The 26,817-nt window shown below is 41.4% G+C and overlaps 1 protein-coding gene across 2 annotated transcripts in view; it reads right to left on the minus strand.

Moving 5' to 3' along the window:
* Positions 1-26,817, minus strand: part of LOC134202295 (uncharacterized) — a 44,812-nt gene extending 17,995 nt beyond the window's left edge. The window contains exons 1-3 of one of the 2 annotated variants that reach the window (XM_062677326.1): positions 26,497-26,817; positions 26,351-26,428; positions 3,553-4,440 (exon numbers count right to left, since the gene is read on the minus strand). In XM_062677326.1, coding sequence (XP_062533310.1) covers positions 3,553-3,630 — 78 coding nt within the window. In that variant the 5' untranslated portion in view covers positions 3,631-4,440; positions 26,351-26,428; positions 26,497-26,817. The remainder of the gene's footprint in view (positions 1-3,552; positions 4,441-26,350; positions 26,429-26,496) is intronic. The other variant, XM_062677325.1, reaches the window with a different exon arrangement.

The following is a 26,817-nucleotide window of genomic DNA, read 5'->3' on the forward strand; positions in this document are numbered from 1 at the left end:
TTTTGTCCACCCTTCTTTGTCTTCTGTGTCGTTGAGTCCTCAAGCAGGTAGATGGTGAAGCCTGAGTATCTCAAGCTTAGAGAGCTAGTTAGGGACGTGCGGATGTCCACTGCATAGACGTATGGACGTCGACAGCAGTAACAGCCTTCGCAACCTAGCGGCTACTAAACGAGCTCGAGATTCCCAAATTGGACGCATAGTCACATCACTCGCAATTTTGACTATGCGTCCAATTTGGGAATCTCGAGCTCGTTCAGTAGCCGCTAGGTTGCGAAGCCCGACGGAGGTCCTTCGTAGCTTAGTTGGTTAAAGCACCAGTCTAGCGTATTGTAGGGTCATGGGTTCAAGTCCCATCGGAGGGAAAGTGGTTACCTCCAATACATTCTCCAAATCAATATCTTCCACATAACGTACATATTCACATATGAGTTTTCACAACATTGTAAATTAATGTCCAAGTCGGGTGGTTTTATCCCCGGAAATAGGCAATTAACTTTGATCAATTAATCAGTTCAGTGCGTGATTTCTCGTGTTTCAGATTCTCCAGTAAGCAAGGTCACCGAAATTTTGTTCTGCTTTGTGCGGGTGAATAGGTTAATCAGAAAGTGAAAATTGAGTTCGCATCCGATAATTAAAATATTTAGCGTTTTTCGATTGTTTTTGTGTTAAATCAAACTACACGCTATGTATACATGGCAGACCGTTTACCAAAACGAACCCTGCCACACTCCCTACCCCATATATCCAACATCCCAGTGATTTCTCCTGGAAGTGCAGATGACTCGTCGGCTTCTATCAAAGCGAGTATCGCGTCATCAGTTTCCTACCTATTCCTTAATTGATTTTTGGCACTTACGGCACTGAGTGGGGTTTTGGAAATTTCCCTCAGGCCTGCGGAAATGTTCCCATGTAACACGGACATGGGACATAATACAGGCCTTTTCCAAACTTTTCATATTAAAAATAATTTCCTACCTATCCCTCAATTGACCTGCATTCGGATATGGCCGGCGCTAGTATTGTTTATATTTGGGTCACCAGTTCTTACACACTGAAGATGATGTTAGTCCCAAACTTCTTCTGTTGGTTTTCTGTGTAATTACAGCTGACCTGGCAATAACGGAGTAGCAACCGTGGGCGGTCAATCATGCTCATGCCCATGCTCTTTCCTGGCTTCGTCGAACAACATTCCTGGGGCTATATTTATTCTATGAATTCTCCACCCTTCCCTCCTTACACAGCGCATAGCTCCGCTGTTCGTGTATGTCTCGGAGGTCCATCCTGATTGTCATTTAAACGCATTTTGACTATATTTATATCTGTGTGTCATAATCGTGCGGAGGGGCTGTCCTTTTCCGAAAGAAGCTTTGGCCATATGGTCACGATGCACTATATTTAAAGCTCTGTCTAGTTAGAATGCGGAATCATTTATTGTATTGCAGCGGCACGGAAATAATTTTGCATATATGGCAACGATCGCAATGATATCGAAGCACTGCAAAAAGGTGAGCCTGCTGGAGAAGAAAATAGAGTTCCATCGGGTCTTCCTTTACCCCGTATGCACGGCTACAAAGCAAGGCCATGCTGAAGGTGGCTAGTGGAAGCTGCGAGGCGGCAATGTCGCAGTGGGGGATATAAAGCCAATAAGAAGAAGAAAAAGAAGTTGTGTGCAACTTCGGGGTTTATGAAGAAACAAACGAGAAGCATCTACAAATAACCAACGATGCGTCTGTCCCCGAGTGCGAGGACCTCTCCCTTTAAGTTATTTACACTTATTTCAAAGATTAATGTCTAAAATATGTGAAATACATGTTTTGCATGTCGTTATTACTTCTAAGGTTTTCAAAAATCCTTTGGAATTTAGCTCTTTGATCTCTATGGAGTAATCCCTTTTTATCTACGAACGTAACACGTACGTTCACAGCAGTCTATTGATGTAAATTTTATTATGGTGCAGACCTATAGAATTCAAACTAGAAAATTGTGTATTGTCCTGAGCTGTACAGATGTTCTAAGTAGCCCAAGGACTCCATAGAATACAGGCTTTTGAATCTACGACGTAACTGGTTGTCTTTGAAGGATTTTTTTTTAAATTGGTTCAGGCTTTTAACCTTGAAAACAAGCCTAATGAATACAATATTTGAAACCTACACAAAACAATCAACGTTTATCATGATTGTAATCGACTGATTTGTGTACAACGGAATGGGTTTTTTCGGCATGCAGTCTTTGGAGGTAAGCTGAATGATATCTATTTAAGCATCGCCGACGTTTCGGTGTTGGATTTACAGTTCTTCAGGGAGAATTTTGTAATCAAGTCGGCGATGATTAAATAGACATCATTCAGCTTCCCTCCAAAGACTGCATGCCGAAAAAACCCATTCCGTTCAACCAACATTTATTTATTTTAAGGACACTCCTGATGGAATCCAAACTTCAAAGTACTCGCGTTTTCAAGGGCACACCACTCGACAAGGAAGCAACGCACAACTGTCATTTTTATTTTTTCAGCTTTGCTGCGTCGCAGCATGCGTGAAATAGTAAAAATGACAGTTGTCCGCTACTTCCGTATCTAATGGTGTGCCTCTGAAAACGCGAGCATTTCTTAACCTGGATTCCATGAGGAGTGACCAGATCGATTAAAATCAAATATGGCATTTTTCTCACTTTTCACATCTGTTGCACATGCACTGCAGGAGCTTTCAGTCACTAAAAAAATTTGAACATCGTATTCCAGATTAGATTTATTTTGAACTCGGTTACCTAAGTTTAGTGAGCTCAAAGGATCCGACGAGCTAAGAGCATAAATGAAAATGTCTTGTAAATTTTCATCTATTGATGGTCTCCTGGCATGATAAGTCCAAATTTTTACTTAAGTGCTTGTGTTGGCACTGCTTCTTCAGCCAATCTTCCTAGTGATGCTAGTTAATGAATTATTATATCCCCATCATGGGCAAGGACTTTATGCACCGTAGCATGAATTTTATACCAATCATACCAGCATACGGCAGAACAGAGGTTAAAAATCGGAGTTCCAACCGAAATTAAGAGCCATTGAAGAAAAACATTAAGTAAACTTAAATAATAATTCTGTGCGTACAAGATAAACTGAATATTAACAAGCATTTCAGTAGTAGTAGCTTCCATACGCATCGAGTTATTCAAGCAGCTGTTTAAAAAATGTGAAAACTTATATTCGAATTGCACAAACTTCCGCCCCAAAACAAATATCTCCCTAAATGATTCCACCAGATAACGCACGAGCACTGATAATCAAGGCGAATTAGAATTAATTCCCCACATGTCACCTAGACGTCGGCCATAAACATTTGGGTACACATCAAGGCCCAAGTGCAAAATTTCGAAAGACAAAGAAGCACTAGCTTGCGTTTATTCATCAAACGGGCGAACGGGAACTGGCAATCCCCTTGGAATGATTTAAGTTGGATTTATTCTATTTGGTCCCGTGTGCATCTGACGTAGGTGAAAAATCTTATATTGGATCGGAAGGGCAATTTTAAATTTGGTTAAATTGGGTACAAGTTGACTTACATTGGCCATGCCGTAGGCGAAAACCACCATCCATCCCCAGCCGCCGTCTGGGGGTCGCAGTTGGGCCGGTTCAGCCATGTCTATGTCTGCCACTGGGGTCTGTGAAATATTCACTTCCAGCACAAAAACAGAACACTTCCAGTCACGTAGGCACTTCCCGGGGTTATCACTGTACTATCACCTGTTGCAGCAGCCGCTTTCAAATTGCTTTGAATGACCAACGAGCGTGTATCTCGCCTACAATGTCGATATCTCCCGGGTGCGGGGCAGCGCATATCGTTTAAGCTATCACCGAATCTAATATCATGTGTCACAGGGTAGCTAAAGCGACGTCGGGCGTTATCAGCTCAGCTGTTTGCTTGAAAGCGAATGCGGCAGTTGGTGGAGAGATTACATTCGGGTCGTGTCACGGCGCCGCTGAGGATCTGATTCTGCTGGCGTATTAAACTCGCACAATGATATGCAATCTAGGACGAGTGCTGTCTCGTCGAATCCATTATCGCGCTAGATATGTTTGATGACGTTGCATATTCTTTATCACTTTTACACATATGGCACTTTTCGTTGTTTATTTTATTGTCATATAATATAGCTATTTTAAAACCATGATCACGAACTTGAATGCATAAAACTGTTGGTTCTGCATTGCACACCGAGATATCAACCGAACAGATCAGTTTTGTTTAGAGAACGATTTCCAACTAAGTTTAAGTTGAAAGCCAACATGTTCGACCGAGTAACGGCCGCCTGTGCTGTGACTTAATCACGCGGGCACTTGACGAATAATGCGCGGCGCGCGATATGTTTATCGTTCCAGGTCGTTCCGATTCCATCGAGCGCTCTATCAGAGAGCAAACGAAACACGGTTGGTGTTGGTGGATCAGCAATCTGCAGTGATAAGAAAGGCATAATGAACGAGTTAACACTTATTTATTTTGACAATTTGATAGAAAATATTGAATGCGATAGTAGTAATGTATGGTCAGCGTTAAAATTAGGTCATCTCGGTTAGCAGGGTGGCGACTCATTTTCAAAATAAAAGTTCCCTGATTTTTCCAGGTTTTTCCAAGGTTTTTGTTAAATTTCCAGGATTATAAAAAATACCCCATAACGCTGGGTAGACACCTTTGCGTGGTATGTTACGGTGTAAGATCTACTATGGTCACAGTGTCAGCTTCAGATAAATCCTGACCAAACGAATTCCTCCCCCCATAACCAACTCTGTGGTACTTATGAGGGTGTCGCTGAGTCTCTCATCAAGTAAGTACTACCAACATGCCTTTTCCCTTCCAAGCTAAGGAGCCCAGGAGTAATAATCCTCATGCCTTTGTGATTTTTGTCCTAGATTAAAATCAAAGACCACACCACCTTGATTTCTAATAGTAATCTGAATGAAGATTTCAAAATAAAAACATAAGTATCACTAGTGCCCAATCTACCAAGTACACCGTAGCTTTGCTGGCTGTGCTAATGCCAATTTTCAAGATATTAAAAATACGTTGAATACACACATAACATTTATAAGCAGATATAAATAATTTTGAAGGGATTGTACGACGATTCCTCGAAAACCAATTCCCCGAATAACAATTCCCCGAAAGAAACAATTCCCCGAATGTAACATTTCCCCGAATGCTTCTCTCTTCTTTTTAGTGCGGCACAAAGCGATTGTAGGATTTCTGATGCGGAGGTAGCGAGTTCGATTCCCGGTTCGGCTTAGGATGCTTCAGGGTGGAAAGCATTTTCGGCTCCGCAGTGTGGCCATTGCACTTGCCACACAAGACATTCATGCAACTGCCTTCTTTAAATGTATAAGTTTCCTTGGTGTGATGAATTCATCTGCCCGGTTTAAAGCAAAAGGAAGTAATAATGTCTTCAATGTCTTGTAATAATGTTTGTGGATGGAAGGTGTCGTGTGTCCCATCTACAAAAAGGGCGATAAGCTGGATTGTAGCAACTACCGCGCAATCACATTGCTGAACGCCGCCTACAAGGTACTCTCCCAAATTTTATGCCGTCGACTAGCACCAATTGCAAGAGAGTTCGTGGGGCAGTACCAGGCGGATTTTATGGGCGAACGCTTCACCACGGACCAGGTGTTCGCCATTCGCCAAGTACTGCAGAAGTGCCACGAATACAACGTGCCCACACATCATCTATTCATCGACTTCAAAGCCGCATATGATACAATCGATCGGGACCAGCTATGGCAGCTAATGCACGAACACGGTTTTCCGGATAAACTGACACGGTTGATCAAAGCGACGATGGATCGGGTGATGTGCGTAGTTCGAGTTTCAGGGGCATTCTCGAGTCCCTTCGAAACCCGCAGAGGGTTACGGCAAGGTGTTGGTCTTTCGTGTCTGCTATTCAACATCGCTTTGGAAGGGGTAATACGAAAAGCAAGGATTAACACGAGTGGTACAATTTTCAATAAGTCCGTCCAGCTATTTGGCTTCGCCGACGACATAGATATTATGGCACGAAACTTTGAGAAGATGGAGGAAGCCTACATCAGACTGAAGAGGGAAGCCAAGCGGATCGGACTAATCATCAACACGTCGAAGACGAAGTACATGATAGGAAGAGGTTCAAGAGAAGACAATGTGAGCCAACCACCGCGAGTTGGCATCGGTGGTAGAAGAATTTGTGTACTTGGGCTCACTGGTGACTGCCGAAAATGACACCAGCAGAGAAATTCCGAGACGCATAGTGGCTGGAAATCGGACTCCGCAAGACGCTCCGATCGAATAGAGTTCGCGCCGTACCAAACTGACAATCTACAAAACGCTCATTAGACCGGTAGTCCTCTACGGACACGAGACCTGGACGATGCTCGTGGAGGACCAACGCGCACTCGGAGTTTTCGAAAGGAAAGTGCTGCGTACCATCTATGGTGGGGTGCAGATGGCGGACGGTACGTGGAGGAGGCGAATGAACCACGAGTTGCATCAGCTGCTGGGAGAACCATCCATCGTTCACACCGCGAAAATCGGACGACTGCGGTGGGCCGGGCACGTAGCCAGAATGTCGGACAATAACCCGGTGAAAATGGTTCTCGACAACGATCCGACGGGTACAAGAAGGCGAGGTGCGCAGCGGGCAAGGTGGATCGATCAGGTGGAAGATGACTTGCGCACCCTCCGTAGACTGCGTGGTTGGTGACGTGTAGCCATGGACCGAGCCGAATGGAGAAGACTCTTATATACCGCACAGGCCACTTCGGCCTTAGTCTGAAAAAATGAAATGAATGAATGTCTTCCTCAAATGAGCACATTTGCCCGGTATAAGGTAAAGAGGATAGATAGTGAAACAATGAGACAGTGATAATTCGTTCACTCTAGGAGCGCGCTTGCCAGATATAATAATGGATTGATATGGAGCAATTATATGTTTAAAAACTGCCTCTATGCTTAACTTATCCAAGAAAATGCCAACATTCTGAAAAAACCGCCTGATGCTATTCTGAGAAAATGAATTCGGCAAAATGTTTTTCGATAAAATATTATAGATTCAATGCATATTGCTTATATATTTTTTCCTTATTCTGGCCTAAATGGTATCAAAATAAGAGATCACATTAATCCTTATTATCATTCTCGATTTATCTTTATATTATTTCGAGCTAACGCTTATTTCAGAAAAAGAGGCTACATCTACCACTTCCTTACTTCGTGAAAATGTCTTCTTTGAAAGAATGGATCACATCCCTATTACCTTTTTTCGGGCAGATACGTGTTATTAAAGATAGAATAATAACATGAATAATCTGGGGAAACACCCACCCATTAACCGACGCATTTACCATTGCATTATTCCGAGCAAATACATTATTTTTAAAGAAGGAATCACATTCACCATTGCCTTAGTCCGGGCAAACGCATTATTTTTGTTTAAAAGGATTCACATCAACCATTGCCTCATACTTATATAGAAGGTTTTACAGGACAGGAGTTTAATTTCAAAGATAGAAAAATATTAACCAAAACGCTTTCAATCGGAAATGCCGTTTGCGATTCTGCTTTTTAAAGAAACACAGCCGTTGTTCGACTATTATAGATCAAAAAGCACCTTGGAAATCATTGTACTTTGATATCTTTATAATTTATAAAAACCCATCTTGGAGGATCAAGAATATCTAATACTACCAAAGGATATTGAACTGATAAGCATAGCACAGTTACGGCGTACTTCGTAGATTGGACACTAGTGATACTCATGGTCACATTAACCTTCACCAAAGGATATTACGCTGGTAACGTCCAATAAGACATACTTGAACGTATCTTTTAACGCTGTTTATTTTTCGGACGCATACAGTCGATTATGAAGATGTGTTTGCAAAAGGTACTATGTTTCGGGGAATTGTTACATTCGAGGAAATTACCTTCGGGGAAATTGCATTCGGGGAATTGGTTTGAAGGTTCTATGCACAGCTGAAGCAGACATACGATGAACGCTCACGTCAAAATCGTCATAGGTGACATGAACGCTCAGGTAGGAAGGGAGGAAATGTATGGACCGGTCATCGGACCGGATAGTCTGCATACCGTATCGAATGACAACGGCAAACGATGCATAAATTCTGCAGCCTTCCGCGGAATGGTAGTTCGAAGCACTTTCTTTCCCCGCAGGACTATCTACAAGGCCACATGGAAATCACCTAATCAAGTAACGGAAAACCAAATCGACCACGTTCTAATCGACGGAAAATTCTTCTCCGACATCACTAATGTCCGCACTAGACTGGCCCAGATTAGTATGGGGAGAAAAATTTTTTGTCGAATTCCACGGGGCACCCCCCAGAATTGTGTCTTTGGGTGAGAAAATCAATCTCTGAAAATTTCAGCTCAATCGCTTGCTGCATAAGCTGGCGCATTTTATTTGAAGCATGTATGGGGATTTCAGCCAAAATGTATAGGAAAATACACCTCCGTCACTCATTCCATCTGGAAATTGGTTCTGATTGCTCGATTGACCTCAGAATTGCAAAAACGGTAGTTGGTATGCTACATAGCAATTTCACAGAACATTGCATGATGATTAAATGAACTTTTATATAGTTTTCTGATGATTTATTAGGAGCTGATTTGTCTATTTTTGGATTTTTTGATCGAATCGCATCAGCCGAAGGCCATACAAGATACAATCACTGTGCTGCAGTGGAACTGTCATAGTCTGAAAAATAAATTGGACGTGTTCAAGTTTTTAATTCGCAACTCCGATTGCGATGTATTTGCACTCTGTGAAACATGGCTTTTTTCTGAAGATGAAATCAACTTCCACGATTTTAATATTATTCGCCAAGATCGGAATGATCATTATGGTGGCGTTCTTTTGGGAATCAAAAAATGTCACACTTTCTACAGAATTCCCTTTCCGACTGTTAATGGTTTAGAAATCGTCGCTTGCCAAGTAAATGTAAAGAAAAAAGATCTTTGCATAGCTTCAGTGTACATTCCTCCAAATGCCTCCCTTAATCGTCGGTATCTTTGGAGCGTAGTCTCTCTTCTCTCATCCCCAGTTTTAATACTGGGTGATATGAATGCACATGGTATTGCTTGGGGCGAAACTAGAGACGATAACAGAGCGCCTATTTTCTATGATTTGTGCGACGATTTCAACTTGAATATTTTGAACACAGGTGAAGTAACTCGAATAGGACCGAATGGTCAACAAAGCAGTATTGATCTGTCTTTATGTTCAAATTCACTATCATTAGATTTCACGTGGAAGGTAAGATCCCCATGGTAGTGACCATATGCCAATAGTCACCACAATTAAAAGTGGCAGTCTGCGCCAGTTAATGTTCCTCTCAACCTCACGAAGAACAGAAGACTAGCCACTCCAGGATGGGATGATGAATGTACTAAGTTGTATTCTGAGAAATCTAATGCTTTCAAGGCTTTCCGTAAACACGGAAGGTCTGAGCTTTTCGAAGAGTATTTGAGGCTTGAAAGAAAGCTGAAAAATCTTCCAAAGGCTAAAAAGCGTAGCTACTGGCGACGTTTTATCGAGGGACTATCACGAGAAACCTCAATGACAACTCTTTGGAAAACGGCCCGCAATATGCGGAACCGTATCTCCACCAACGAAAGTGAAGAATGCTCCAATCGATGGATATTCAACTTCGCAAAAAAGGTCTGTCCAGATTCCGTACCAGCTGAACCGCTATTTAGAGAATCAACTACTGATCCCGGTTCTCTGGGTGGACCATTCTCAATGCTGGAACTATCTATGTTTCTTCTTTCATCGAACAACTCTTCCCCGGGATGCGATAACATTAAATTCAACCTTCTGAAAAACCTCCCTGATATCGCTAAAAGACGATTACTTGGCCTGTACAACTGTTTCATGGAGTACAACATTGTGCCACCAGAATGGCGATAGGTGAAAGTAATAGCTATTCAAAAGCCTGGGAAACCAGCGTCTGATCACAATTCATACCGACCGATTGTCATGCTATCATGCATGAGAAAATTATCGTAGAAAATGATCCTTTTAAGAATCGACCATTGGGTCGAACAAAATACATTGCTTTCAAATACTCAGTTTGGTTTTCGAAAAGGTAAAGGAACAAATGATTGTCTAGCGTTGCTCTCTTCAGATATACAGCTGGCCTATGTGCACAAGGAACAATTGGCTTCAGTATTTTTGGATATTAAGGGCGCTTTTGATTCAGTTTCCATAGAAGTACTGTCGGAAAATCTGGACAGTAGTGGATTACCCGTTATTTTGAATAATGTCTTGTACAATTTGTTGGCAGTAAAACACATGAACTTTACTCTCGGCACTCTGACAACTTTCAGAAATAGTTACATGGGCCTTCCCCAAGGATCATGTTTAAGTCCCTTGCTTTATAATTTTTATGTTAAAGATATTGACAATTGTTTGGAAGGACAATGCACGCTCAGACAACTTGCAGATGACGCCGTGATCTCTCTAAGAGGTCCATGTGCAAATGCCTTGCAAGGACCATTGCAAAGTACCCTAGATAATCTGACTGTTTGGGCCAGACATTTAGGGATCGAGTTTTCACCGCAAAAAACTCAATTGGTTGTGTTTACTAGAAATCTTCAATAGGTTTCGATCACCGCTTACTTAATCTTTCGAACTTGAATTGGTTTTTCTCGGTGAAATAAAAACTCACTTTTGATTTTTTTTTTACGTTTCAACCTACTTTGTTTTTTCGGTCATCCTCAGAAATATTCCGCCTTGCGTTCGTTTTTATTGGCGGTTAACTTATTTCTCTAACTAAGTTAACCGCCAATAAAAACGAACGCAAGGCGGAATATTTCTGAGGATGACCGAAAAAACAAAGTAGGTTGAAACGTAAAAAAAAAAATCAAAAGTGAGTTTTTATTTCACCGAGAAAAACCAATTCAAGTTCGAAAGGTTTACTAGAAAGCGGTATCCAGCTCAACTGAAACTAAAGCTGTGGAATGATGACATCAACCAATCTTTATCTTCAAAATACCTTGGGGTCTGGTTTGATTCCAAGTGTACCTGGAAAACCCATATTGATTATTTGTTAGAGAAATGCCGAAAAAGGATCCATTTTCTCCGTTCTATCTCCGGAACGTGGTGGGCGCTCACCCGGAAGATCTCATCAAACTATATAGAACGACTATTCTCTCTGTTTTAGAGTATGGCTCTTTCTGCTTCCTCTCAGCAGCTGATTGCCACCTGATCAAATTGGAACGAATTTAGTATCGTTGTTTGCGTATTGCCCTTGGCTGCATGCATTCAACGCATAACATGAGCCTGGAGGTGCTTGCTGGAGTCACTCCTTTAAAGCACCGTTACTGGGAGCTCTCACTTAGAATACTGATCAAATGTGGAACAAGTAACACACTTGTATTAGAAAACTTCGATAATATGCTTGAACTGGCTCATCGTTCAAGATACCTGCGAGTCTATCTCAACTACATATCGACAGATCTCTGTCTTCCATGTTATAATCCACCTCGAGTTCACTTCGTCAACGACAGTTCCTCAATTGAATAAGATCTGTCCATGAAACACGCTATTCAAGGAATACCAGATCATCTTCGACAAATATCTATCCCTTCCATTTTTTCTGAAAAATATGGACATGTCAATTGCAATAACAGATATTTCACAGATGGTTCTCGCATTAACGGATCCACTGGCTTCGGTGTTTTCAACGTAAATTCAACCACCTTCCGAAAACTTCAAGAACCGTGTTCGGTTTATGTTGCTGAGCTGGCAGCAATTAATTTCGCTTTGGGGATAATTTCCGATCAGCCCGTAGACCATTATTTCATCTTCTCGGATAGTCTTAGTTCTATCGAGGCACTCCGGTCGATGAAACCTGTTAAGCACGCATCTTACTTTCTTACAACTGTAAGAGAGCAGATGCGTGATTTGGTCGAAAGATCATTCAAGATTACCTTTGTATGGGTCCCATCCCATTGCTTAATCTATGGCAATGAGAAGGCGGACTCGCTAGCAAAGGTGGGCGCACAGGAAGGTGAAGTTTTTGATAGACAAATCTCGAACAACGAGTTTTTCCCACTAGTCCGTCAGAGTACTCTTCAAAATTGGCAAATGATTTGGTCACACAATGAACTTGGACGGTGGCTGTTTTCCATAGTTCCTAAAGTTTCTGCGTGAGCGTGGTTCAGAGGTGAGGACTTAAGCCGAGGCTTCATTCGCACGATGTCGAGACTTATGTCCAATCACTATTCACTAAACGCACACCTCTATAGAATAAACCTGGTCGATAGCAACCTATGTAGGTGTGGAGCCGGTTACGATGACATCGATCACGTAGTTTGGTATTGCTCGGAAAACGACGCCTCCAGAGAGCAACTATTGGATACCCTTGTGGCCCGAGGTAAACAACCCTACAGGGAAGTAAGAGGTGTTCGGGATCACGATGTGGTTTATATGCAGGCTATCTATGCTTTTATTTGCTCGTCTGACATAAAAGTCTAATTCCCCTATTTTTTTCTTTCTCGTTTTGTTTTGTTTTTGTCTTATTGTTCTGTGTAATACGAAGCTATGGCCATCCGGAAGATGCTCCCTGACGAACCACAACTCGAGCCCGACGCTACGCCATACCGTTAATGACGTCAAATACCCGGATGAGCAGCTGTAATGCCTCAAACCTAAATCCCAACCTAGTCCGTCCTGAAATTACGCAATCTAACCTTGAGTCGCCACGAGTATCTTGGTCTATACCCTTTCCCCTTACTAACTGTTGATAATAAGATGATATCGATTGTAAATATCATAAAGTCTCGGCTCCGTTAAGTGTTATACACGCCTGAGCCTGTCAAATAAACGAAATAGATAAAAAAATCGCGAAGCTCTGGGATGAACTTAGAATTGGCCACTTTTACGGATGTTCTGGATCATCCGGAGGACCGTTTCTGGGAAATTTTGGAGTCACAGAAGACATTAACTGTTTATTGCACCCACAATTTGCCAGAATGAATGGTTATCAAAAAATCGCGAAGCTCTAGGATAAACTTTTGGAATTGGCCGTTTTACGGATATTCCGGATCATCCGGAGGGCCGTTTCTGAGACATTTGTAGGTCACAGAGGGCTTTAACTATTGATTGCACCCACAATTTGCCAGAATGAATCATTACGAAAAAATCGCGGAGCTCTAGGATAAACTTTTGGTATTGCCCGTTTTACGGATGTTCCGGATCTTCCGGAGGACCGTTTCTGGGACATTTGTAGGTCACAGAAGGCTTTAACTATTGATAGCCCCCGCAATTTGCCAGAATGAATGGTTTTAAAAAAATCCCGAAACTCTAGGGTGAACTTTTGGAATTGGCCGTTTTACGGATGTTCCGGATCTTACAGAGGGCTTACCGCTCGAGGGATAAATTTGCCCAGAAATGGCATATGCAATATAGCAAATACGGTTGGGATCATCAGAGCACATATTTGCAAGCAATTTTATGTTTCATAACACGAAACTCGAAAATTAGGTTCCAAATTGAGAAGCTCAAACAGTACCTCTTTAGCACAGGTTCCCCGGGGACTAGAGTGGTCAATTTGGATGAATCACCCCGTGGGCTTGTTATTGGAACCCACAGCTTTCGTTTGGTGCCTAAAGATCGAAAACCGGTTGAAATTTGAGTTTTTGTGATCGAGATGAAATCTTGGGTCCAAATGGACCCCAATGCACAATGTGTCACTTTTTTTGTGGCGCTTCTCCTAGATGTCGCTGGAAGCTGATTTTCTCAGGGAATCCTTATTTCCGAAAGTTAGGAAAAGTCAGAATTTTTCAAATTTTTATCTCGTTACGTTACAAAGTTACAGCGGTGTTTTGGGTGTGCTTGGGTCGAAATGGACCCCAATGCACTAGGAAGGTTAAACACAGGTGAAGTAACTCGAATAGGACCGAATGGTCAACAAAGCCGTATTGATCTGTCTTTATGTTCAAATTCACTATCATTAGATTTCACGTGGAAGGTAATTCAAGATCCCCATGGTAGTGACCATATGCCAATAGTCACCACAATTTCCAATTTCGTTTATTTGGTAGGCTCAGGCGTGTATAACACTTTACGGAGCCATTGTTCTTTGTGATATACCCGAGCAAAGTCGGTTAACAAAATGAGAGCAAATTGATATTAAGCTCTGCTGTTGAGATTATATTGAAAACAAAATTTGATGTCAATTGTTAGTTAATACAAATTGATATCGCAACATGTTTTCAATATGCATTCCTCAGTTATCAAATTGATAGCAGCTTTACATCAAATTATGCTGTCGATTATCTAATTATGTGTTTTACGAAGATTAAAAGCAATCTGCAACCAAAATATGCTGTTGTTGTTATGAATGCTCATAAACACAATCTAATTGAATACTCATTTTGTTATCAAATTAAAAATCTTATGATATCAAATTTAGTAATCATGTTGATTTCATTGATAGCAAAATGTGTTTTCAGTATGATTTCACAGTGTAAAAATATGCTCTCATTCCTGCTGTGTTAACCGTTAATCCATACAAAACGAGATCAACTGAAGTAATCAAATAATTGACATCATGACAGCAAATTTTGATTTCAATTTGATTTCAAACTTTGCTCGGGTATACAATCAATATCATTTTATTATACGGTTAATAAGAAAGGGGAAGGAGCCAGCGTACTCGTGGTGACTCGAGGTTAGTTTACAATGTTTAAGGATGGACGGGGCTTAAGATTTGGGATCAGGAAATTTCAGCTTCTCATCCGGGCATTTGGCGTCAGTGACGATGTGGCGTGTCGTCGTGCTCGAGGAATGGTTCGACTGGGAGCATCTTCCGGATGGCAAGAGCTATGGAGCTCTACGGAACAAAAAGGCAGAGACAGAACAAAAAAAAAAAACTTTAAAGAAAGAAAAAAAAACCAAATGTTAGATTTTGATGTCAGAAGCACAAAGAAAACTATAAATGGCCTGCATATAGACAACATCACGATCTCCCAAAACACCGCGAACTTCCCTGAAGGGTTGTTTACCTCGGGCCACAAGGGTATCCAATAATTGCTCTCTGGAGGCGTCATTTTCCGAGCAGGACCAAACTACGTGATCGATGTCATCATAACCGGCTCCGCACCTACATAAGTTGCTATCGACAAGGTTTATTCTGTACAGATGTGCGTTTAGTGAATAGTGATTAGACATAAGTCTCGACATCACGCGAATGAAGCCTCGACTTAAGTCCTCACCTCTGAACCACGCTCGCCCAGAAACTTTTGGAACTATGGAAAATAGCCACCGTCCAAGTTCGTTGTGTGTCCAATTTCTTTGCCAACTTTGAAGAGTACTCTGACGGACTAATGGGAAAAACTCGTTGCTCGAGTATTGTCTATCATAAACTTCACCTACCTGTGCGCCCACCTTTGCCAGCGAGTCTGCCTTCTCATTGCCGAAGATTGAGCAGTGAGATGGGACCCAAACAAAGGTAATCTTGAATGATCTTTCGACCAAAACACGCATCTGCTCTCTTATGTTTGTAAAAAAGTAAGATGCGTGCTTAACAGGTTTCATCGACCGGAGTGCCTCGATAGAACTAAGACTATCCGAGAAGATGAAGTAATGGTCTACGGGCTGATTGGAAATTATCCCCAAAGCGAAGTTAATTGCTGCCAGCTCAGCAACATAAACCGAGCACGGTTCCTGAAGTTTTCGGAAGGTGGTTGAAGTTACATTGAAAACACCGAAGCCAGTGGATCCGTTGATGCGAGAACCATCAGTGAAATATCTGTTGTTGCAATTGACATGTTCATATTTTTCAGAAAAAAATGGAGGGAATTGAAAGATTTCGAAGATGATCTGGTATTCCTTGAATGGCATGTTTCATGGACAGATCGTATTCAATTGAGAAACTGTCATTGGTGAAGTCAACTCGAGGGGGAGTATAACATGGAAGACAAAGATCTGACGATATGTAGTTGAGATAAACTCTTAGGAATCTTGACCGATGAATCAGTTCAAGCATATTATCGAAGTTATGTAAGACAAGTTTGTTACTTGTTCCACATTTGACGAGTATTCTAAGTGAGAGCTCCCAGTAACGGTGCTTTAAAGGAGTGACTCCAGCAAGCACCTCCAGGCTCATGTTATGCGTCGAATGCATGCAGCCAAGGGCAATACGCAAACAACGATACTGAATTCGTTCCAATTTGATCAGGTGGCAATCAGCTGCTGAGAGGAAGCAGAAAGAGCCATACTCTAAAACAGAGAGAATAGTCGTTCTATAGAGTTTGATGAGGTCTTCCGGGTGAGCACCCCACCATGTTCCGGAGATAGAACGTAGAAAATGGATCCTTTTTCGGCATTTTTGTATCAAATACTCAATGTGGAGTTTCCAGGTACATTTGGAATCAAACACGACCCCAAGGTATTTAGATAATAAAAAGATAAAGATTGGTTGATGTCATCATTCAACAGTTTTAGTTTCAGTTGAGCTGGGTACCGCTTCCTAGTAAACACAACCAACTGAGTTTTTTGCGGTGAAAACTCGATCCCCAAATGTCTGGCCCAAACAGTCAGATTATCTAGGGTACTTTGCAATGGTCCTTGCAAGACAGCTGCACATGGACCTCTTAGAGAGACCACGGCATCATCTGCAAGTTGTCTGAGCGTGCATTGTCCTTCCAAACAATTGTCAATATCTTTAACATAGAAATTATAAAGCAAGGGACTTAAACATGATCCTTGGGGAAGGCCCATGTAGCTATTTCTGGAAGTTGTCAGAGTGCCGAGTGTGAAGTTCATTTGTTTTTCTGACAACAAATTATACAAGAAATTGTTCAAAATAACGGGTAATCCACTACTGTGCAGATTGTCTGACAGTACTTCTATGGAAACTGAATCAAAAGCGCCCTTAATATCCAAGAATACTGAAGCCAATTGCTCCTTGTGCGCAAAGGCCAGTTGTATATCTGAAGAAAGCAACGCTAGACAATCGTTTGTTCCTTTCTCTTTTCGAAATCCAAACTGAGTATTTGAAAGCAATGCATTTTCTTCGACCCAATGGTCGACTCTTGAAAGGATCATTTTCTCCAATAATTTTCTCATGCATGATAGCATGGCAATCGGTCGGTATGAATTGTGATTAGACGCTGGTTTCCCAGGCTTTTGAATAGCTATTACTTTGACCTGTCGCCATTCAGGTGGCACAATGTTGTACTCCATGAAACAGTTGTACAGGTCAAGTAATCGTCTTTTTGCGATATCTGGGAGGTTTTTAAGAAGATTGAATTTGATGTTATCGCATCCCGGAGCAGAGTTATTCGATAAAAGAAGAGACATAGAAAGTTCCAGCATTGAGAATGGTCCACCCAAAGAACCGGGATCAGTGACTGATTCTCGAAATAGCGGTTCTGCTGGTACGGAATCTGGACAGACCTTTTTTGCGAAGTTGAATATCCATCGATTGGAGTATTCTTCACTCTCGTTGGAGGAAGTGCGGTTCCGTATGTTGCGGGCCGTTTTCCAAAGTGTTGTCATTGAGGTTTCTCGCGATAGTCCTCGACAAAACGTCGCCAGTAGCTACGTTTTTTAGCCTTGAGAAGATTTTTCAGCTTTCTTTCAAGCCTCAAGTACTCTTCAAATAGCTCAGACCTTCCGTGTTTACGAAAAGCCTTGAAGGCATCAGATTTCTCAGAATACAACTTAGTACATTCATCATCCCATCCAGGAGTGGCTGGTCTTCTGATGACAGATGTACTTGGAACGCGTCGTTTCTGAGCTTCTAGTGCGCTTTTTTGAATCAACTCAATAAGGAATCGATATTCATCCAAAGGTGGAAGAGTATCAGTTGAGTCAATACCAATTTTTACCGCCGATGCAACATCGGATTTTGGCAATGGCGGGAATGCCTTACTGCAACTAGGATCAAAAGAAGCAGTAGGGACAGGTTGCTTCGGGATTTTAAATAAACCCCCATTACCTTCAGATTTTGCCAAGCTTTTATGGATGATTTTTGTTCTCTTGCGGCGCGATCCCGGGGAAGACGGTTGCTTCCTCTTTTCGGGCACGTGTACCTCCGCAGGATCATCCATATCGGCTGCGTCAGAGTCTAATTCATCAATGGATATGGAATCATAATAATCACTTACACGAACGGTGGCTGAATTAGCAGTCGATGCAGTGGCTGTGGCGGATGTGTCTTGCGACTTAACCATTTCCGCATACGACTGCTTGGAGCGCTGTACCAACGAGCGCTTCACTTTTTGGGTGCGCTTTTTGTACACCGGGCATTCCTGCAAACCATGGGGAGGATTCAAACCACAATAAGCACATTTTGTTGCCTGTTGCTGGCAGGACTCCTCCTGATGCCTTTCAGAACATTTGCCACAACGTGGTTTGTTGTCACAAAACTCGGCAGTGTGACCAAGTTGTTTGCAATTGGTACAATTAAATACCCTTGGCACAAAAGACGCACCGGAAATAGCATGTTTTCAATATCAACATATTTTGGGAGCATCGAACCGGCGAACGTCACCCGAAGCGAACCTGACTTGGAATATACCTTCTTTCCATCTACCGTGGCTGCTGAATGCAATTCCTTGCAGTCCAGAATATCCACGGTAGACTCCATTGCATTCTTTAGGCGGCCTTTTCCCGCAAGTACATCCTTGCAAGTCAGGCTCGCTGCGTTGATCACACCTTCAATTTCGACCTCCCGCGAGGGGACATAAGGGAACATCCATTAATTACGTAACGCGAAAATTGGGCATTTTCAACCCCCCCTCCCCCCTATGTCACACTTTTTGTATGAAACGTCTGAAAATTTTGAATGGATCGTCACACTTTGGTCAACCCCCCCTCCCCCCTCAAAGCGTTACGTAATTTGTGGACGCTCCCTAAACCATATATTCAACATTGTACGCCCTGTCGCCAGCAATTTCATTCGCCACCTGGTATGTAGGTGCGGTGATGCGTAGTTTGTTCCTGTTGATCTGGCTAAAATCAAGCTTCGGAAAACGACGCGTCAAATCTCGTTTAATGCCGAGAAAATCTAGGCTTTTTACTTTCTGCCGAAAGTAAACAACCCAAGGCCCAGGCGAAGCCGCATGGTACAATCGAGTGCGCCCTCCATCTTTAGCAGGCACATTGCCTTCTCCAGTCTCCGCCTCCATTCTCACCCCGCAAGGTGGAAGGATAATTTTGCTTATACTAACTTAAAACTAATAGCAAATTAGAAAAAAAGACTTAAAAACAAAACTAATTCGATTAATTCTAAGCAGTCCCACTCTGTATCAAACAGAAGGGAGAACAATAAAAAGTTTGCCACTTATCTGCCCCTGCTGCTGTAGGTAGCAGCAGTAACAATAGCCTGCTTCACTGGCGTCGCCAGAAGCAGCTACTTCACTCGCCGACAGCGATCGCCTTGGATCCGTAGGTAGGAGCGCACCACACAATAGCCGTTTCACTACCGAACACAATCCGCGATGAGACACAGCACACACGTCTGGCTCGTTCGAACTATCGGCACGGAATGAAGTCACCACAATTAAAAGTGGCAGTCTGCGCCAGTTAATGTTCTTCTCGACCTCACGAAGAACATTGACTGGCAAAAATTTGCATCGGCGGTAAAAACTGGTATTGAATCAACTGATATTCTTCCACCACTGGATGAATTTCGATTCCTTACAGAATTGATTCATAAAAGCGCATTAGTAGCTCAGAAATGACGCGTTCCAAGTACATCTGTTATAAGAAGACCAGCCACTCCTGGATAGGATGATGAATGTACTAAGTTGTATTCTGAGAAATCTAATGCTTTCAAGGCTTTCCGTAAACACGGAAGGTCTGAGCTTTTCGAAGAGTATTTGAGGCTTGAAAGAAAGCTGAAAAATCTTCCAAAGGCTAAAAAGCGTAGCTACTGGCGACGTTTTATCGAGGGACTTTCACGAGAAACCTCAATGACAACTCTTTGGAAAACGGCCCGCAACATGCGGAGCCGTATCTCCACCAACGAGAGTGAAGAATACTCCAATCGATGGATATTCAACTTCGCAAAAAAGGTCTGTCCAGATTCCGTACCAGCTGAACCGCTATTTAGAGAATCAACTACTGATCCTGGTTCTCTGGGTGGACCATTATCAATGCTGGAACTATCTATGTCTCTTCTTTCATCGAACAACTCTTCCCCGGGATGCAATAACATTGAATTCAACCTTCTGAAGAACCTCCCTGATATCGTTAAAAGACGATTACTTGGCCTGTACAACTGTTTCATGGAGTACAACATTGTGCCACCAGAATGGCGACAGGTGAAAGTAATAGCTATTCAAAAGCCTGGGAAACCAGCGTCTGATGGCTGATGGTTCTCGCATCAACGGATCCACTGGCTTCGGTGTCTTCAATGTAAATTCAACCACCTTCCGAAAACTTCAGGAACCGTGTTCGGTTTATGTTGCTGATCTGGCAGCAATTAACTTCGCTTTGGGTATTATTCCCGATCAGACCGTAGACCATTATATCATCTTCTCGAATAGTCTTAGTTCTATCGATGAAACCAGTTATGCACGCATCTTACTTTCTTACAAAAATAAGAGAGCAGATGCGTGATTTGGTCGAAAGATCATTCAAGATTACCCCATCCCATTGCCTAATCTATGGCAATGAGAAAGCGGACACGCTAGCAAAGGTGGGCGCACAGGAAGGTGAAGTTTATGATAGACAAATCTCGAACAACGAGTTTTTCCCATTAGTCCGTCAGAGTACTCTTCAAAATTGGCAAATGAATTGGTCACACAACGAACTTGGACGGTGGCTATTTTCTATAGTTCCTAAAGTTTCTGCGCGAGCGTGGTTTAGAGGTGAGGACTTGAGTCGAGGCTTCATTCGCGTGATGTCGAGGCTTATGTCCAATCACTATTCACTAAACGCACATCTCTACAGAATAAACCTTGTCGATAGCAACTTATGTAGGTGCGGAGCCGGTTACAATGACATAGATCAAGTAGTTTTGTTCTGCTCGGAAAATGACGCCTCCAGAGAGCAATTATTGCATACCCTAGTGGCCCGAGGTAAACAACCCTTCAGGGAAGTAAGAGGTGTTTTGGGGGATCGCGATGGGGTTTATATGCAGGCCATCTATGCCTTTCTTTGCTCGTCTGACATAAAAGTCTAATTCCCCCCTTTTTTTCTTTCTCGTTTTTGTTTTGTTTTTGTCTTATTGATCAACATTTGCGAGCTGCTGAAACGGGCACTTCAAGAATAGTTGGTAAATCCCAACCACTATTCACTTGGATCGTAGTGCAATTTGCACCAGTTCTGATCAATCACGGAGTAGCAACCATTGATATAAGTACAGTCAGTCTAAGCTAAGCTAAGAATTATCTGAATATTATTTTGTTGCCCCAGAGGGGGGAGGGACAAAATAGTTTTTAAATATTTGTATCGGCCCAAATGTGTACTTTAAAGCTTTGTAGCAGACCTCTTGACAAAAATGTGTCTATTCATTGACCATTAAAGTGAGGATATTGGACTGGACTTGCTCTTCTTAATATAGAGAAAGCATTTGACAGTGTTTGGCATGAAGGTTTGATTGTAAAATTGATGAATTTCAATTTTCCTCTGTACATTATTAAACTGATCCAAAATTATTTATCAGATCGCTCACTGCAGGTATACTATCAGAATTCGAAATCTGATAGATTACCTGTAAGAGCTGGTGTTCCCCAGGGCAGCATACTGGGCCCCATATTGTTTTTTTTTCTGATTTACCTGATTTATCACCAGGGTATCAAAAATCTTTGTTTACAGATGATACGGGCCTTTCCGCCAAAGGGCGAAGCCTTCGTCATTTGTACTAGATTGCAAAAAAGTTTGGATATTTTTTCCACTTACTTGCGAAAATGGAAAATTTCCCCGAATGCTTCCAAAACTCAGCTTATAATTTTCCCACATAAGCCGAGAGCTTCTTATTTGAAACCTTCTAGCTGACATATTGTCACTATGAATGGGGTTCCAATTAATTGGTCTAGCGAAGCCAAATATTTAGGACTTCTGCTAGATAAAAAGTTTACTCTTAAAAATCACATTGAAGGCATTCAAACCAAATGTAACAAATATATTAAGTGTCTGTATCCACTTATAAACAGATAATCAAAACTTTGTCTATTAATTTACAAACAAATTTTTAGACCAGCCATGTTGTATGCTGTGTCAATATGGACTAGTTGCTGCAATACCAGAAAGAAGGCACTTCAGAGGATTCAAAATAAAATTTTAAAAATGATTCTGAAGTTGCCTCCGTGGTATAGTGCTAATGAACTTCATTTAATTTCTAATATTGAGACATTGCAACCAATGTCCAATAAAATAATTTCCAATTTTAGAGAAAAATCGTTGCAACGATTAGCTCCTTGTACCTTTAGGTTAGGTTAAGTTAAGTTTTAGATCATTAAAGTGCTTTCAACTGATTCAATGTTGGGAAAAAAATTCAGTTCCTTGAAGCGCAATAGTAGCATATAGGGTAGAGAACCATTTGGGCAGCACCCCCTATTCCCGTCCACAACGTTCATTACTCGACCGCATTACTACCGAATTACTTGTTTCTCTGTACATCGTTAGTTTCTATCGATATCTAGTGATGTACACAATATCAAGCCATTTGGTTGGAACGCGGTCGAGTTATTAACGTTGCGGACGGGAATAGGGGGTGCTGCCCAAATGGTCCCGCTGCCTATAGGAGATATTTAAGAAAATTACATCGAAGCGCATCGTGCCCTTCACATGAAGAGCGTTACAATTCTGTTTGATCTTTTCATAATCCTGACTACAGTAAAGCATTGCCACTATTATTTTGACATTGAAGACATTTTGTTTGATTGATTGATTGTAAAGTCAGTGGCCTATTGGCCTAGCATGCTATACTTCTCTGGATGAGCTGCAACATGGCCGTGGCTGCCATTCAGAATACATATTGGAAAGAATAATGCAGCCGTTGTAGGCTAAATATTACCTGAAATAACAGTTAATTCAGTCAACGAAATAAAATCTAACTCAAATGAGCCTGCAGAGCTTTCAACGGCTGCAGGCCATCAACAGGTGCTTGCGACACATTTTTTACGGCTGTACACTCCTTGTCAATGTTATAAATAAATCTAACAAAGCCGCTAATTGCCATATATTGTTTTTATATAAGATTATGGAAGTATATTTTTAAACAGAGTAATAAAAATAATCGTCAGCTGCAGTTTATTCCCATTTAGGTGTTACGGGTAACTGTTTACAAAACAGATTAATTTCATTGAACTGTGTCCATTTGAGATTGTTATCAGTAGGTACGGTATTAGTCTTCATATGAATTGCTAGATGCTGATCGCATTGGCGATTCTTGTTTACTTATATGAAAGCATATGTGGTACCTGCAGGGTTGTTACGGTGATCTCGAAATATTATCCACGCCAAATCCGGGAAAATCTCGAAATTCACGTAGTCGAAACCAAGGATGTTATCGATCATTTAGTAATCTGTGTTCGATCATTTAGTAGTTTTTCAATAACTCATTCCAGAGGCTAAATTTCAAAATGTGTTGTATGGTGGACTTCTAGTGCGAAGGTTTATCTACAATTCTGCCTAACAGTTCGTTGTTTGAATTTCACTAGGAACGAAGCTATAGCGCTAATAGCAGTAACTTAGACTAAATGATTGCATATTTTGTTATCATTTAGTATAAGTATAGCAACTAGCAGCGTAACTACTTTCGCAGTGAATTTCGAACATCGACTTGTTAAGGAAAGTTGTAGAAAAACCTTCGCACTAAAAGTCCACCATACCAAACATTTTGAAATTTAGCCTCTGGAATAAGTTATTGAAAAACTACTAAATGATCGAACACAGATTACTAAATGATCGATAACATCATTGGTCGAAACAACCCTGTACCTATGTGGGCCTTGTTACAGTAGAATCTATTTGCCAAAAAAAAACTTCAAGAGCCAAGAGCCAGCCAGTTTTCAAGAGCCATTTTTGAGGATTATTGTTTTCTGACGTAAACTACGTCTAAGGGGAAGACTTGGATACAGGGTGTAAAATGAAAATTTCAAAATTGTGGACCGTCTCAAAATCATGAAAGATTTGTAACATTAATAGGTCCTTTATTTTTCAATGCATTCTAAAGATGTATATATCAATCGATTCGCAATCTCTCCACCAAATTGCTAGTAGTATTTTGAGTATCAATGATAACTATTGAAAATTTTAGTTCTTTCATATACCATTCATCTTCTATGCAGCAGCGCGTTCCATTCCTTGGTAATTGTCTACTTTTAGGGTATTATCAATTGTTGAACTGGAGTGAGAACGATCGCGCAATTTGCCGAAATTTTGTGTTTTGCATTGCGCGGCCGGTAATAAAGTTAATTAGTTCAGTGCGTGTTGGCTCTTGTTTCGGACGGCAGAACGATCGCGCGATTTGCCGAAATTTTGAGTTTTGCATTGCGCGGCCGGTAATAAAGTTAAATAGATCAGTGCGTGTTGGCTCTTGTTTCGGACGGCAGAACGATCGCGCGATTTGCCGAAATTTTGAATTTTGCATTGCGCGGCCGGTAATAAAGTTAATTAGTTCAGTGCGTGTTGGCTCTTGTTTCGGACGGCAGAACGATCGCGCGATTTGCCGAAATTTTGAGTTTTGCATTGCGCGGCCGGTAATAAAGTTAAATAGATCAGTGCGTGTTGGCTCTTGTTTCGGACGGCAGAACGATCGCGCGATTTGCCGAAATTTTGAATTTTGCATTGCGTGGCCGGTAATAAAGTTAATTAGTTCAGTGCGTGTTGGCTCTTGTTTCGGACGGCAGAACGATCGCGCGATTTGCCGAAATTTTGAGTTTTGCATTGCGCGGCCGGTAATAAAGTTAATTAGTTCAGTGCGTGTTGGCTCTTGTTTCGGACGGCAGAACGATCGCGCGATTTGCCGAAATTTTGTGTTTTGTTTTGTTTTTCCCTTAGGACGGTTCGTAAGTAAATTGATGAATATATTTTATTACTTTTACAGCATATACTGTTATTGACAAACGCTCTATATTGTCGAATAGAGCTCCCTATTATTCACCTTTCCCACTAACACAAATTTTCCTTCCCGAGACATCTATGAAGGTAGTATGGGTTCCCTGCATCTTCACTAGTAGATGTTGAACTAACATTCCTTCCCTTCCTTCCGTGATTGTAAGGACGTGGCCAGGTATACAACTGCTACTGTATAGGAAAAGGTACTAATCCCAAGTACCAATTTGCGACAATATACAGTAGATTGCTCAATTCAAGCTCTGTCTGGTAAGGGGCAGGTGTCGCGGGAGAGGGTTCTCTTCGTCGACTTCCCCTCATTTGAATGAAAGTGACAGGCAGGGAGCTTCTTTGCAGTTTATCACCTCAGAATGCGAGTTCGCATTGTTTTCTTTCGTTCTGAAGTGATAAACCACAGAGAGATCTGCTGCTTGTCACTTTTGTTTAAGGGATGGGGGGTCGACGGGGAGAGTCTTCTCTTGCGACATTCGCCCTTATTCCAGATGGAGCTTGAATTGAGCATTGTATAGCCACCCACGATTTGTACAATCACATATGCTATGCTATGCTATGCTATTATCAATTGTTGAACTGGAGTGTATGAATGGGGTGGCCCAGCTGCTAAACAGTGCCAGTGGGGTCCCTACTCACAGAGTGGGAGATGCTGCTAAAGCTGGGTAGTAGTGTCGGTGGGATAGTTACTTCTCTTCTATATAGAGCAGAATAATTGGTTCAGTGTACTATATTTGGTTTTACGTAGTTTATGTCGAGCGGTCTTGTCTTGTATACAACCCACAAATTTTAATGTTTACGACTTTATTTACTTAAAGCTGAACCTTCACAAATTGTCGAGATGTGGACTTTGTCTTATTTTGAAGTATTTAGGAAGCACATTGTGTTCATTTAAACTTCTGAAACATAAATCTTACAACTCTGTATGGTATCGTTGCATATACACATTCTATAAGATTTCAACACAAAAATTTTACCTTTTTCACAAATAGTGTATTCAATTAATAAATAATTGTGAGATTTCAATAAAATTTTGTATAGACAACCTCCAAATTTGCCAAAACTTAATACATATTTTGCAAGGTTTTAATGCAAGAACTGTATTAAAATTTGACATCCACTGGTTGGGTGAAGGAATGCTTATCATTTCTCGGTCAAGTTTTATGTACTGAAGGTAAAAATGATATTCACAACCAGTCGAATTGTAAGCAAACTATACAGCATGGGTGACTTTTAAAATTATTTTATAAAAATTATATTATTCATTAGATTTGTGGTCACTCACCTAGTTGGAATGTTTATCCAATCTGTAAGTCAATATTTCATTCACTGAAGCCGCGTACGTGCTCCAAATGTGTTTTAACTAATAATTTTGAAAGAGGAAAAAAACCGTTTTGAGTGATTGAAATTTCTTCACTAATATGTACTTACCCCTATTATATTTTCCCTCAATTTGCATCAACGTTGGGCTATTTTTAGTTAGCATCTATCTATTTGGTTCAATGGCCTTGTTTTCTACATTTTTCACACAGCTTGTTTGAAACACTATTAACGTCTCGGTAATGCATTAAACTGCTACAGAAAAACATTAATATTACAGCGCTTATCGCTTTTCAACTGGAAAAAACGTGCACGAAAATGTGTACCAGTAATAAACCATCGAGAAAGCGTTGCGAAATTTGACAACCAAAAGGGCTCTAGGCCAGTGGCAGCGCTCTTCATTACTACTATTACTACTACTACTCAACTCGA

Source organism: Armigeres subalbatus, unplaced genomic scaffold (assembly GCF_024139115.2).
Source record: "Armigeres subalbatus isolate Guangzhou_Male unplaced genomic scaffold, GZ_Asu_2 Contig1141, whole genome shotgun sequence".
Lineage (NCBI taxonomy): Eukaryota > Metazoa > Arthropoda > Insecta > Diptera > Culicidae > Armigeres > Armigeres subalbatus.